The sequence below is a fragment of the Podarcis melisellensis genome (assembly GCF_964234715.1).
Source record: "Podarcis melisellensis genome assembly, chromosome: 16".
In the NCBI taxonomy this organism is placed as follows: Eukaryota; Metazoa; Chordata; class Lepidosauria; order Squamata; family Lacertidae; genus Podarcis; species Podarcis melisellensis.
Window position 1 is genome coordinate 11,468,644 of NC_138533.1, and position 14,932 is coordinate 11,483,575.

Genomic DNA, 14,932 nt, shown 5'->3' on the forward strand with positions numbered 1-14,932 from the left:
GGTCTACCTTTACAACAACCCTTTGAGGTAGAGCTGAGAGATGTACAAGACTCGTCTAGTTAGCTTTCTTGCAGAGGGGATCTGAACATTTTTGGGGCCGGAATAACCTTTACCAGGAGGTTCAGGCCCAATTAAGCCTGTGGTGAACTTTCTTCCCTATTTTTTTTTTTAATTCCCATGCCAGCCTTGAAAAAATGCAAAGGACAGCAGGCACCGCATTCAAAATAGATTGTCATTTCAATAAACATTTAACAAACCAATGCTATGGAAGTTAATAATGCAGAAGCAAGGTACACGATAAATGCGATTAAATAGCAATTAAATTAGAGTGAAGTGGCTTTCAAGCTGGCCTGAGGCAAAAGTTCTGTGGAAGTGGAAAGCTGCCATTGCCTGTCTGAAAATTAGCCTCGAGCTCTTGTCGAGTCTTAAATCCTAACGCCGCCATATCGGGTGCTGGCGCTGAGCTTGACTTAAGAAGGCCTCACGTTGCTTTGGCGGGCTCTTCAGTGATGTTCTTGAGAAGCGGGGAGTGGCCGCCATCGTGGCTACTGGCGCTGAGGTTGCCCCGGACGCCGCCATCTTAGCTCGCGGGAATTTTGGCTAGGAGACCAGCAGAAGAAAATTTTCATAAATAGTTTTAAACTAATGTTGTGCTTTCATTGTAACCCGCTCTGGAACCTTAGGAATCAATCAATAGTAGTTTTATTATTACTTTCACTTATATTTTACAAGGACGAGCAGTCTCAAAAAAGACCTAGGAAGCGCCATCTTGTTACTCTAGACTCCAACTCCCATAATCCCCGACCGCTGGCCCTCTTGGCTGGGGCTGATGGGAGTCGGAGTCTTAACGGCTCACAGGTTCTCCCGCCCCCTCTATTTTTTCCCTTCTTTTCGTATCTCTATGGGCTCATCCTCATCATGGCGTTGCGGGGCCATGGTCGTGGTGGCTCGTTACGCCTTCCTCCGCCATGTTGGGTGCTGGCGCTGAGGCCGCCTAGGGCGGCGCCATGTTAGGGTTGGCTTCCGTCTCCTCTCCTGCTACCGCTACTTCTGCTGTTGCTGCTGCTTCTGCACATGGCGGGAACCGAGAGCGCGGCGACCTCCGGGAGCTTGCTGAATGGAGGCGGAGGTGGGGACGGGCCGGAGGAGAAGCGGCCCCGGCTTGGGGCGGCCCCAGCTCCCTCCGGGTCCGGGCCCCAGGGGAACCGCGTGACGGTGGTGCTGGGGGCGCAGTGGGGGGACGAGGGGAAAGGCAAGGTGGTCGACCTGCTCAGCCTCGACGCGGACCTCGTCTGCAGGTGCCAGGTGAGAGACGAGAAGAGAGGCTGCGAAGGCAATGGGGATGGGGGGTGTTGGGGGTCTTGCTTAGGACAGGGGTGGCAAGCCTGGGGCTCTCCAGGTGTTGTTGGACTCCATCTCCCATCAGCCCCAGCCAGCAACGCCAGCGGTTGGGGATGACGGGAGCTGGAGTCCAGCAACACCTGGAGGGACGCAGCTTTCCCTCCACGACCCTGGTTTAGGATCCTAAAGTTGGATGGAGGGTCCTCAGAAGTGATCTGGGGCAGATCCACACACTATACATTTAAAGCACACACCCAAGAAAAATGCTGGGGACTGTGTTTGTTTAAGGGTGCTGGGGATTGTAGCTCCTTGAGGGGTAAAGTACAGTTCTCAGGATTCTTTTTATGAGCTTAAAACGATCTGCCTGAAGCATTCCTGATAGGTGGGCACCCGATTTCTACCATGAAGGATAGACCACCACTTTCCAAGGCTATGTAATGTCAGGAAGTTCTCCCTAAAGTTTAGTTCAAATGTGCTTTCTTGTAATTTGAACCTGGTCTCACTCCAGGGATGGGGAACCTTTGGCCCTCCAGACGCTGTTAACAAACAGGACCCATTACTGTTGGCTGTGCTGAATGGGGCTGATGGGAGCTGTGGTCCAGCAACATCTGGAGAGCCAAAGGTTGCGTGCCTTATCCTAGAGCAGGGACACTGGCTCACCAGATAATGCTGGACTCCAACTCCTATCAGCCAACATAGTCGTCACGGGTTCTGGGAGCTGTAGTCCAGCAGTACTTGTAGAGCCGCAGGTTTCTCATCCCTAACTTTGGAGCAGTAGAAAATCAGTTTGGTCCATCTACGTTGTGATAGCCCTTCAAAAACCTGAAATATTTCTATTTCATTTTGCTACCAAAATAAACAATTCCCCCTCCTATAACAGCACAACCCAGTTCTGTTTCAGTTTGTGTGTGTATCTGTAAGCATTTATATATCACTTTTTCAAAAAAAACAAACAAACACCAAAACACACTCTTCAAAAGTGGATTGTTTGTTTAGTTGCCTCCCAATTAACCATACCCTACAGGCTGTTAACAGATTAAAAACGCTGCCAATTAAGTGTTGCTGTTTTTGGTAACAATGTGTGTCTCTACAGGGTGGCAATAACGCAGGCCATACCGTTGTGGTGGATTCGGTTGAATATGATTTCCACCTTTTGCCCAGTGGGGTTATCAACCACAATGCCACATCGTTCATTGGTAAGGAATCTTGTGTGCTTGCCACGGTTGTGACAGGCAGCCAAATCAGGTGCAGTGAGGGGGCAGATTTGGGGATGTGTGTTCAAATCTCTGCTGTGACCAAATGGGTGGCTTCTGACCCTGCATAGACTGTTTCCCTTCCCTGCAATGGATATTCTCCTTCTGCAGTTTCACCCGTTTCTCTTTGTGTCCCTAGACAGGGATTTCCCCCCAAAACCCTACCCTTCTTTCCACTTGGGTGCTTAGTTGCTGGACACCACTCGGCACGGGAGACTGAACCAGCCTAAAGTATAGCCCTATCTGGGAGAGAGATGGGAAGGGAGTGACACTGTTGTTCTTTGTGGGACACTGTATTGCTCTAGATCAATTTGGGTTCCCAAACTGTGGTCTGCAAGCTTCATTCAGGTGGCGGGTGGCATTTGTGTGCATTTGTGGCTGAAGACAGGAGACGGCACATCCATCAAGTTAGATATTCATATTGGGGGGGAATTCAACATAGCGCTAAGGAGATCACTCTGTCAGTGCTATGTTTTTATCTTCAGGAGAACATTTTGTTTTCCTGTCCATTGTGCTTTTTTAAAGTGTGCATTTTACATTTGACTTGGGCATGAAATGTTTAATTTGGGTATTTTGTAATGCTTTATTTGTCGGTTTAATTTCGGTTGTAAAACTGCCTTGAGATTTTCAAATGGATCGAGAGGCATACGGACCATTTAAATAAATAAATAAATGAGAGGTTGCCTTCCCTTTCAGGGAACGGTGTTGTCATCCACTTGCCAGGACTCTTTGAGGAAGCTGAGAAGAATCTCAAGAAAGGGTCAGGTGAGTGACCCCCCCCCAACAACGTGAGATTCTCCACGCCTGATCTAAAGAAGGGAAAGGAAAAGGTGTGTGTGCATCGTGCTGCATGGCTAGGGTACAGCCCACACCTTTGTACCTTTTATATGTGGCTTTCCATTGTGGACTAATGGAAAGTCCACTAATAGAAAACCCTGTTGAGCTAAGAGATGGAAATGTTTAAAAGCCACAAGTGTTCTGTTTCCACAGGGCTAGAAGGCTGGGAGTCTCGGACGGTGATTTCCGACCGTGCTCATCTGGGTGAGTGTCCTGGGAGGAATTTGGTGGTGGGAGTGAAATAACAGTTAGAAAGAGACTGACGTATCTGTCATCTTGCATCTTTCCCAGTTTTCAACTTCCACCAGGCTGTGGATGGAATCCAGGAACAGCAAAGGCAGCTGCAGGGTGGCAAGAAGTAAGTGGGGTGCTGAGGGTGTGGCTCAGTGGCGTAGCATCGGTTGCTGGGGCCCAGGGTAGGCATGGGCATGCATGTTGGGCAAGGGGTGCGCAGTCTTTTTCTGTCTCTGTGGGCACTCTGTCCTTTAGGGCAGGACTGCAGATCCCTTGGCCTCCACCTTCCATCAACACTAGCCAACATAGCTCATAGTCAGGGATAATGGGAGTTGTAGTCCAGAAGTCCCATAAGCCTAAGGCGTCATTGCCAATAGCCAGGGCTGATGGGAGTTGGAGTCCAGCAACATCTGCAGGACCACAGGTCCCCCATCCTTGCTTTAAATAAACAGTGACCCTTTGCCACACTGGTATTTGGTAATAGTGCTGTTGCAAAGGTCTCTTGTTATCGCATATACATTTGAGCTTTGCCACAGATCTAGCATGGGCTCGAGACTATGAAACTTGCCTATTTATTTATTTAAAGCATCATTTCCCTGCTTTTCAGCTGAAATGACCCCCAGGGCAGTTTTACAGATCCATTTGATACAGGAAAAAGACAATCCCTGCTCTCATCTCTCAATCCAAAAGACACAAACACGAAAGGAAAAGAGCTTGGGAGGGAGGAAAGTAAACTCAGTATATTATTTCTTAGTTATGAACTTATAATGACCAGCTGGAAAGGAAAGATTTCAAGGACAGGTACAGTGGTATCTCGGGTTACATACGCTTCAGGTTACAGACTCCGCTAACCCAGAAATAGTTAGCGGTTACAAACTTTGCTTCAGGATGAGAACAAAAATCATGCCCTGGCGGCGCGGCGGCAGCAGGAGGCCCCATTAGCTAAAGTGCTGTTTCAGGTTAAGAACAGTTTCAGGTTAAGAACAGACCTCTGGAACGAATTAAGTACTTAACCCAAGGTACCACTGTAGAGTCAAAAGTTGCTGGTCTTTCAGAGCAGAGGCCCTGAAGTCCCATCTCTCGTCCTCTCCTGTAGCTTGATGTTAGTGGAGGCTGGTCCATTAAGGCATATGGGGTGCTGCCCCACCAACCTCAGTCTGCCCCCATCCAACCCTCTGTTCTTACCTAAAACCAGGCCAGGGGCAGGCCCACCTATCAGGTTCCTCCTCCTCCTGAGTCTCCACATTGCCCCTTGTAAAACTCAGCAGGGAGGAAGAGAAAGATGGGGGACAAAACTAGAATTAGCTGGTGCTGCCTTTTGTTAGCTCTGGCTCCACCTGTCATCAGTTGTGGTTCCAGTCACTGTTTAGCCTCCCTGCCTTCCGCACATTAAATGTGTGATGTGTATGTGACAAAAACTGTTCATGAGCCCGCCTAAAAGGCAGGCTCAGGGGGAAAAAAGGCAAGGAGTAGCTGCAAAATCTGAAGGAGGGACACACTCAAAACAGGAAATCCCTTTTTCTCTCATAGAAAATAGGGAAAAGGCCAGTTGAGCTCTAAAGCAAATATTTACCAGCAAAACTGAAGCTATATAAAAGTAAAATTAAGCACAGGAGGTGCAGATGTGAGCTGTAACAACTGAGGTGCCATCTCATTTTTATCCATCTACGTTTCCCCATTTTCCTGATTCAATCTTTTCTCTTGTCACCTTTTTGCTCACTAAAATTTGGCTTTGTACTGACAAATGACAAGCCTGGTGGTAGAAACTTGCAGGAATAGTTTTCCGTAGTTTTGGGACTGAGGTATTCTCGAGCATCATGAAGGTCATTCAGACCTTCTAGGCCCAAGGAGAAACAGATCATGTATTCTTCCCAGTGGTACATGATCTCAGCTCAACTAAGGCCTAGTCAGCATTTCTTCTTCCCCCATTCCAGAGCCCACGCAGTCATAGGCATTTCTTCCCTCAGAACAAGGCATCCCAGGCCTGTTTAAACCTTGATCCAGAGTTCCTTGACCAAAGTTTGCTTCCATTTTGCTCCAGAGACCAAAGTTTGCTTCCATTTTGCTCCCTCATCTTCATTGCACAGCTGTCTCCCCTCCCAACCCCAAACAAGCTGAGCTAACTGTTATAAAATGCAAACATACACAGAGGAACATGGGGAACTGTCTCTAGGTCAGAATTGCCTTCACTGACACCAGCAGCAGCTGTCCAGGATTTCAGGCAGATGCTTTGCCGCTGAGCTATAGTCCTCCCCAATGTTTGCCCATGGAATGCCATGTTCTCCTGTACAAAACCCACACTCTTCATCAGAGGTCTCCAACGTGTGTCCTCCAGAACCTCCTGCGACATCCACAAAATGTCTCTGTAAATATCCCCTCTAAAATCCACAACGTTCGAGAGACATTTTGCCCTTACTGCTCAGTTCCTGTTTGTAGTGGCTGAGCCTCCCCTACATAGAACATCTCCTACCCTTCAACATTCCCACATTTCATTGGATGCCATTCTGAATAAAGGAGAGGTGCAAAGAGCTTCTGTCTTTGTATGAGCGTGGCTATTGTAGCTGCATTTTCCCTATGAATGGGAGGCATGCCTACACAGTATTGCTGCCCTGTTCCTTTTTCGGCCACACCCCACAGCAGCCATTTTGTGTTACACCACACTTTCACGGCAGCCATTTTGTGTTACGCCACAGGCCCACAGCAGCCATTTTGTGTTATGCCACACCCTGTGGCAGCCATTTTACATTATGCCACATTTTGTGACTGGCACCAATTGCACTCTCTCAAAATCCCAAATGCGCCCACTGGCCCAGAAAGGTTGGCGACTCCTGCAGTTCTCAGGCACGGCCAGGGATGCTGCACTCAAAGCCCCCATCTGCACAAAGAAAAACAAGGATGTTGAGAGACAAATTGGCTCCTAATGTATATTTACAAAATCAAAGTTAGAACTGGTCACGATAGTGGGGGGGGGGGGTGTTTCATTCTTGCAACATATACTGGTTGCTCCTGTGAAAAGTGTTGTGCCCCTCTGGTTACTTTTTTTCAGCCTTGGCACCACCAAGAAAGGGATTGGTCCAGCCTACTCCTCCAAGGCCTCTCGAACCGGCCTGCGCATCTGTGACCTCCTGGCGGATTTTAACGAGTTTTCCAAGAAGTGAGTTGATGGGTGGAAAAGATTATTGTTATGCATCATTGTAAATTACCAGTGAGGATTGCTTAACTGCGTCGTGAATCCGCTGATAAGTTTTCATTTGTCTATTGTCCTTAAGTTGTTCTAAATTGTTTTTAATATTGTTTTCAATCATAAAATAATGGCAAGGCGGTGTACGGCCTACAGCATCTTGTTTTTGGTGCTATAAGCCGCCTCAAGCATGGTTTAATGATGGTAAGGTAGCTTGCAAATAATTGACAATGGCGATCGGTGGGGAGTGCAACTGACTCAGCAGCAATCTCTCTCCCTCTCTTAGATTCAGGGTCCTGGCCCAGCAGTACAAAACAACATACTCAGCTCTCAACATTGACACGGAGGCTGAGCTGCAGCAATTGAAGGTGATTATTGGGGTGGGGGTAGGTCCGTGACTACTGGGAAAGAATGCCTCCAGTGATTCATGATTGTTGCATTGGGCTCTACGTGGAGCTACCCTTACAGCTGGTCCAAAAGCTCCATCTCGTGCAAAATATTGCAGCTAGACTGACAGCATATTGACTCAGTTGCTTAAAAGCTTGCCCTGGCTGCCTGTGTGTTACTGAGCCAGGTTAACCTAGAAGGTGCTTAGTAGCTTGGTTCTAGGATATCTTAAGGACCAACTGACCCCTTATATCCTGACCTGATGACTGATATCTCTGGGGTTGTCTCTGTTGGTGTGCCCCCTGTGGCTTAGAGGTGCTGCTTGTAACTACTCGGAGCTGTGCCATCAGTGCAATGGGCCCAAACCTGTGGAACTCCCTCCTGGTAGAGATTAGGCAGACACCATCCTTGCTGAGTGTTGGGTGCATGGCTCAAACTTTCTTAGACTTAGATCAGGGGTCAGCAAACTTTTAAAGCAGGTGGCCGGTCCACTGTCCCTCAGACCTTGTAGGGCAGTGTTCCCCAACCTTGGGCCTCCAGCTGTTTTTTGGACTACAACTCCCATCATCCCTCGCTAGCAAGACCAGTGGTCAAGGATGATAGGAATTGTAGTCCAAAAACAGCTGGAGGCCCAAGGTTGGGGAACACTGTTGTAGGGAACCAGACTATATTTTGGGGAAATAAATGCATTGTAAATAAAAGCACACATTCTACTCATGTAAAAACAGCAGGCAGGCCCCACAAATAACCCAGAGGTGCATTTTAAATAAAAGGACGCATTCTACTCATGTAAAAACATGCTGATTTCCGGACTGTCTGCAGGCTGGATTTAGAAGGCGATTGGGCCGGATCCAGCCCCCAGGCCTTAGTTTGCCTACCCATGACTTAGACTTTCTTGGACTGAGCCCAAAACTGCAACTCATTTTTTAAAAATCAAAACACGACAGGTTTATGCTGAGAGGATCCGCCCACTGGTGAAGGACGGTGTTTATTTCATGTACAAAGCCCTGCATGGCCCACCCAAGAAGATCCTGGTCGAAGGAGCAAACGCTGCACTCTTAGACATTGATTTTGGTAAGCACCCTCATTTTAACACTTGGAATGCAGGAGACCCTTTATTCCCCTCACAGCGGTGGCATAGTCTGGGGGGGCGGAGGGTGGCACCAGGGCGGTTGCCGCAGGTGAAAAATTGTTAGGGGGTGCAAAATTTCAGCACCCAGTGCTGCCTCAATACAGCTGTGTGCTTCCATCGCTGGGCTCCATTGGAAACGGCTTCTCTGTGCGAACCAGGAAGTGACCTCTCCAGACAATGAAATGACTCTTCTTTTCTTATCTATGCAGCTGTTGGTGATACAAACGCTGCTAGGCAGACATACTCCATTTTCCTCCCACCCACCGCCTTGGCGTAGCCCCGGGCATTGGCAACCCACACTATGCCACTGCCTCACAAAGCTACGATTCCCAGAGGTCCCCAAGAAGAGGGGTTGCTCGTTAAATTGTGAGGAAATAGGGGCCTCCTAACAACTCTCAGCACCCTTAAAAACCACAACTCCCATTTTGGGGGAACCATAGTGCTTTAAATGTATGTTGCAAAAGTGGCATTCATTGGAGACAATGCATGGGTTCCGTGCGCCACTTACAGGCCGCAATTGGCTCAGTGACATTGTGAGCATTCTCCTCTCCCCATTAGGTACCTACCCATTTGTGACATCCTCCAATTGCACCGTGGGAGGGGTCTGCACCGGCCTGGGCATCCCCCCACATTACATCGGCAAGGTGTACGGCGTGGTGAAGGCCTACACCACCCGTGTCGGAGTTGGGACCTTCCCCACTGAACAGGACAATGTGAGTCTTTCCCTGAGGGGCTGTCGGGGCAGAACAGGTGCAAGACTTTGCAGCGGAGGGAAGACTGGGTTACCCACGAATGGTTTGATGACTCTGCTTTTCTGCCGTCTTCCAGGAGATCGGCGAGGAGCTGCAGTCGCGGGGGCGAGAATTTGGCGTCACCACAGGCCGGAAGCGCCGTTGCGGCTGGCTGGACCTCGTGCTGGTGAAATACGCCCACATGATCAATGGATTTAGCGCGTAAGCCTCTCTCTCTCAACGCTAGAATTCGGGGACACCTAGCAAAGCTAAATGTTGGAAGTTTCAGGACAAATAAAACAAAGCTCTTCTTCATATATATAGCACACGGTTAAACTATGGAACTCACTGTCCCAGGAGGCAGTGATGGCTACCAGTTTGGATGGCTTTAAAAGAGGATATCGTCCAGCCCTGATTCTGTCAAAGGTTTAAAGAACCAAAAGGTGCTGGTGTGGGGTTCTAGAGGAGTTTAGATGTAGTGAACAGATGGGATTACTATGAGGAATTATAACATATGCATCAAGCCATTGTGTCCGCGATGAAAGCGTTGCGTTGACTGGGTTTGATTCATTGGCAATAATTTCTGATCGAATCCTACAAGCCTCTCCATCTCTGCAATTTGCTTTCTCTACACCTGACAGGCACGTATAAGCATTCTGAAACACAGGCCAGTTTCTTCATCAGGCATCCTGGGTCATAAAGATAGTAGGTAGCTTTTTGGTGTAGCTATTGTTAGTTTTGTTAATCTTAGGGCCAGGAAGAGAGTTCAGGAAGAGAGTTCACAAGGAAATGGTAAATACTCTTTCCTTGCCTGTTTATGACCTCCGGGGTTTTGCTGAATGCATTCCTCTAGTCCTGTTTCATTTACTCTCAGATATGTATGCATGCTCAAGTAGGAAATAGTTTCTTTGTAGTTTTAACTTTGTCCCACATGGGTTTTTTTAAATGCTCAGAGGAAATCTGATTGGTTCTTACAAACACTGTGTAAAAAGTTCTTTTGTGAATAAAACGACCTAGGCGGAGGGGTGGACAGGAATTATTATTGGCACCCCTCCCAGAGTCGTGTGTATTCTATTAATCAAGAGTTCAATCCTTCCTTGCTTTGGGAACACTACATTTATACTTTTTGTAGTGTGTCACTGGAATCGAAAACTGAAGAGGCTCATTGTAAGGTGCACATGTGGTCCTCTAATGCCTTTGGTATGACCGCCAGATTCTTGCCCCCGCCCCACATTGAGAGGCGCACCATTTGCACAGCGAGGGTCGAACGCCTGACACATCCATGTGTGCTAATGGCTGTGTGTGAATGGCCCAACCTCCACCCCAGGCCCTGCCCATAGCCACACAGCCCCCTGGCCTTCCACCCATATAGGGCCTTCAGTGGCAAACAGGCATTGCCTGCTCCTGTTGTGACTGGAAAGCTGTTCCCATCTCTTGAACCTGGTTCATAACCCTGTAACCGTTGCCCTCTGCTGTGCTCCACAGCCTAGCTGTGACCAAGCTGGACATCCTGGACACCTTCGAGGAAATCAAAGTGGGCGTGGAGTACCGGCTGAATGAGAAACGCATTCCTTACTTCCCAGGTGATGCTGTGGGCCTAGCCCAGCGGTCAGCAAACTTTTTCAGCAGGGGGCCAGTCTACTCTCCCTCAGACCTTGTGGGGGGCCGGGCTATATTTTGGAAAAAAAAAAAAATGAACGAATTCCTATGCCCCACAAATAACCCAGAGATGCATTTTAAATAAAAGGACACGTTCTATTTTTGTAAAAACACACTGATTCCTGGACCGTCCGCGGGCCAGATTTAGAAGGCGGTTGGGCCAGATTCGGCCCCCGGGCCTTAGTTTGCCTACCCATGGCCTTGTAGGCCAGTCAGCAATGGGAGGGAGGCTGTTTTAGCCTTTGCAGTTTAGGCCTCAGACAGGGGACCTGCAGCCCTTCAGATTTTGCTGGACTCTGGCTCCCATCAGCCCCAGCCAGCATGGTCAATGCTGAGGGATGATGGGAGTTGTCCCAACCACATGCAGAGGGCCACAGGCTCCCCACGGCTGGTTTAGGCCCTTACGGGTTCTCTCCTTTGGTTCAGAAGACAGGAGGAAAGTGGCGAGCAGTGTCCTGGAGTCTGCATAGAACAGCCTTCACCCCCAGCTGGTGCCCTCCAGCTGATTTGGACTACAATTCCCATCACAGGAGTGCTGGCTGGGACTCATTGGAATTGTAATCCAAAGCAGCTGGAGAGTCCCTGCTTGGCAGAGGCTGGTGTAGAGAAAAACAGGTTTCGCTGAGAGTGGGGGTTCAGAAAGACTGTCAAGGGGTGGGAATGCTTCACATAACTCATTGCTAACTTATGGAACTCACTGCCACAAGATGACCTCTGGCTTGGGACAGCTTTTAAGGAAGAGTTAGGCAAATTAATGGAGGTGAAAGGTCTACCAAGGACTGTTATAGCTGCATGTTCAGTTTCAGAGGCAGCATGCTCAGTTACTTATTTACCGTATTTATACTAGTCTATAACAGCCTAATCCTTGGAGTTGTTCAGGAATTCAAATAGATAAAAAACAAGTGCTATTCTGAAAGGTTCGGCCCGCCATCTTCATTCAAATTGGCATCCAGTTGTATCCAAATGTAGATGAAAACTTGCTCCCTGACCTCAGGAACATCCATGCCCTATTCGGTTACAGTGGGTTGTATCTACGTATGATGGGTTTCCTCATGAGTAGGACTAGCACTGACTGCAACCCAGTGCCATAAAAGGTCTCCAAATGCATGCATGCATTCAAAACCCTACTGATTTCAACCAGTTTTTGTACGATGATTCCGGAGATCAAGGAACCTTTCAGAATGGCGCTCATTTTAATTCCAAATTTCCAAATCACACTGATTTTTTTGTTTCTTAAAGCTTCTGAGCAGCCCTGGGTACAACATTGCTAGTAATGAATAAGAATGCCCAGAGACGGCTTAGACTCTTAGAGCATAACCAGAAAACCCAAATTTAACAAGAGCTTCTCTTTCCCCCACCTTCATGGACGTCCACAGCCAACCAGGAGCTCCTCAACAAAGTGGCCGTGGAATACAAGGTGTTGCCAGGTTGGCGGTGCAGCACCGAGGAGGCCCGCAGTTTTGGTGATTTGCCCCCCGAGGCCCAGGGCTATATCCGCTTCATTGAGGAATATCTGGGGGTGCCAGGTGAGTTGTGGCCCATGCAAATGGAACTTCTCCAGCACCCACACTTTGGAACTCCCTGCCCATTGATGATAGGCAAGCACCTCCTTTGCGGTGGCGTTTCCACCTTCCGAAATCTTTCTGCTTGTTGCTTAAGCAAGGCTGCCCAGACGTGTGAATTTGGCACGTATTTTACTTCTTAATGTATGGGTTGTATCCCAGGAGCAAACCCATTGAAATTAATGGATCTCAGTTAGCCATGTCCATGAATTTCAATATATCTGGGCAGGATTAGCGTTGGCTGCAACCCTTTATTGTGAGGGGGGGGGGGCCAGGAATGGCCAACTTGTTTTTAAACGTCTGATTTCATCTGTCCTATTAATGTATGTTTTATATTTTATGTCGGCCAGTTAGAGGTTTTGAAGGTTATATACACAGGTATATAAACCTTGTTTGGATAAATAAAGGTGTTTCTCTCTCAACTCCCCCCTTCCCCTGTTTTGCAGTCAAGTGGATTGGAGTGGGGAAATCGCGCAGATCCATCATCAAGCTCTTCTGAGGATGGCTGCAGAGCGGAGCTCACGTCTTGGAAGGAGGCGGCAGCAACCACAGGCACTTCCCCTTGTCACCGCTATACTCAGTTCACGGACCAATCAGCACATGGGAAATATGGGGATCTTCCCGCCCCATTGGCCAGCCTCCCACCACCTTCACTCAGCTAAGAGCACTCCTCACCTCCTTGCCCACTGCAGAGGCTTGTAGCCTCAGCGTAACAGAGACATGCTGCCTCCGAGATCTTTCCTTTTCTTTCCAGGCTGGTTAATGCCACACACTCCGCTTTCCCCTTCTGCGTCTGGTTGTTCTTCTCTTCTCTCTCACAGGGGCTGCTGCCGTTCTGCATTTGGCAGCCTCGGTACTCCTGCGAGGGCATCCCCTCGTAGCAGAAAGCCGTTCCCAGAAATGGGACAGTTAACTTCTGTTTGCTCCGAGCGTGGATTCCTGTTGCTGTCCTCTTGCACTGAAGAGGGTGGCCAAATTCAAGCCACGGTTTCTCAAGCGTTGAAGAGCTGCAGCAAACCTTGGCTGCATGCCCCTGTCTCTCCCGTCTGCCCTTCTGGCGTGGCCACACAGAGATTGGAAACTTTTGCTTCTTTCGTTGTTTCTGATCAGCCACAGTTTAGCGTGACATCTGTACCCTAAACCCTAGCTAGGTGTTAACTCAAGTCAGTTTTGTTCAGGTGAAACAACAAACTGCGGCTCATCATAAAGCAGGAGCGAAAGTTTCCAGACTCTTCTTTGCCTCCATGATGGAGGAGGATAGAGGGGAAATGCGTAAGCTCATTTCCGTCCAATAACATTGCCGTTGCCTTCTCTCTTTTCTCTTCACCTGGTTTTATGGGGAGTTTCCCAAAAGATTTAGCATTTAAGACCCTGCCTTCTGTGATTGGACAGAACTATGCAAATCAAAGCTCCCCATCTGATAGCAGGGCTTGGGGTTTGCATTGACGCACAGGAGCACTGCCTGTAATCTTCGGAAGCCCAGGGTTGCATTTGAGTGTTCACAGGGACTAGAATCCTGACTATTCTTTTTTATTCTTTTCAACTCTAAAAGTGGAGATTCACGGGGCCAATAGACTAGATACCAAAGCGTTCTCAGCACAGACTTGCACAACCACACCTTCCCAACCCAATGAAGTATTCCTGCCTTTGCGTCTCTATGCGTGTGTGCATGGGAGTGTTAGAAAGCTCCCTTTGTCACAGTGTCATCCTTGCCCCCAGCGGGGGGCTCTAATTTTCAGGGCATTGTCATGTCTGCCAATTTTCACTGTGCACAGAAATTAGCAATAAAGAACAGTGGTTTATTTTATGAATGGTTTGAATCATGAAGGAAGCGTCAGGCCGGGGCTGCTCTATTTTTTGTATCAGTTGTGTTGAAGGGTTCATGCACCCCGACACACACTTTTCTAGCTCAAAGTGTTCCCAACTCTGGGGCATTTCCTGGCAGGAAAAGGCCAGACAAACTCAGATTTGTGGGCCATAAATGGCCCTCCAGGCCTGTCTGGCTTGTGGGACTCTTCCTCAGGCCACGCCTTTCACCTGCCTGGCTTTGTGCTACTCTTATGTGGTTTTGCCCAAATGGGATATGTCCATGAGTTCCGATTATGCCTTGTCTGGTTGGAGGATAGACACGGGTTTCTATAGAAACAGACACATTGCTCCACCCACTTTGCCTCTGGCTCCACCCATCGCTGGCATGTGTCCCCCCCCCCGCCCCCCCAAGACAAGGCAGCCCAGGTTTCCCCATCCATCCTGTATGGTGAACCTAAGTTTGATGCCAACCTCTTCTTGTGCCCTTGAAACCTTTTGGGCTCCCGACTCCCATCCACCCCCTACTGCTGGCATGCCCAAAGGCCCCAGGGATGGTGGAAGTTGCAATTCGACATCTATTGCTGGCCTCCAGCCCCAGCCAGTTTGACAGATGTTAAGGGACAGCGATGGGACTTGCGATCCAGCAATGTCTGAAGGGCACCAGCCTGGGGGAGCCTTTGGGCAGCGTCAGTGTCGTCGTTTTTAACTACATTTATTCTCGAGCTCAAAGAAGACCCTGAAACGAACTGGCAGCAGGTGGGAGAGGAACACATTTCGGACTCACCAAGTTTCCGGTGGTTCCGTTT

At 48.7% G+C, this 14,932-nt stretch overlaps 1 protein-coding gene across 1 annotated transcript; it reads left to right on the forward strand.

Moving 5' to 3' along the window:
* Positions 1-748: 748 nt before the first annotated feature.
* Positions 749-12,966, forward strand: LOC309358498 (adenylosuccinate synthetase isozyme 2-like). The gene is made up of 13 exons (XM_081891697.1): positions 749-1,305; positions 2,435-2,537; positions 3,291-3,359; positions 3,585-3,635; positions 3,723-3,789; positions 6,712-6,819; positions 7,133-7,214; positions 8,181-8,307; positions 8,924-9,078; positions 9,194-9,318; positions 10,582-10,679; positions 12,132-12,281; positions 12,764-12,966. Exons 1-13 carry the CDS (start codon positions 1,075-1,077, stop codon positions 12,814-12,816), a joined length of 1,419 nt encoding a protein of 472 aa, XP_081747823.1. The 5' UTR covers positions 749-1,074; the 3' UTR covers positions 12,817-12,966.
* Positions 12,967-14,932: the final 1,966 nt, after the last annotated feature.

Coding starts and splice junctions, on each gene's coding strand:
- LOC309358498 (XM_081891697.1), top strand. CDS start 1,075: ATGGCGGGAACCGAGAGCGCGGCGACCTCCGGGAGCTTGCTGAATGGA. Junction 7,215..8,180: donor CTGAGCTGCAGCAATTGAAG/GTGATTATTGGG, acceptor AAAACACGACAG/GTTTATGCTGAGAGGATCCG. Junction 9,319..10,581: donor ATGATCAATGGATTTAGCGC/GTAAGCCTCTCT, acceptor TGTGCTCCACAG/CCTAGCTGTGACCAAGCTGG.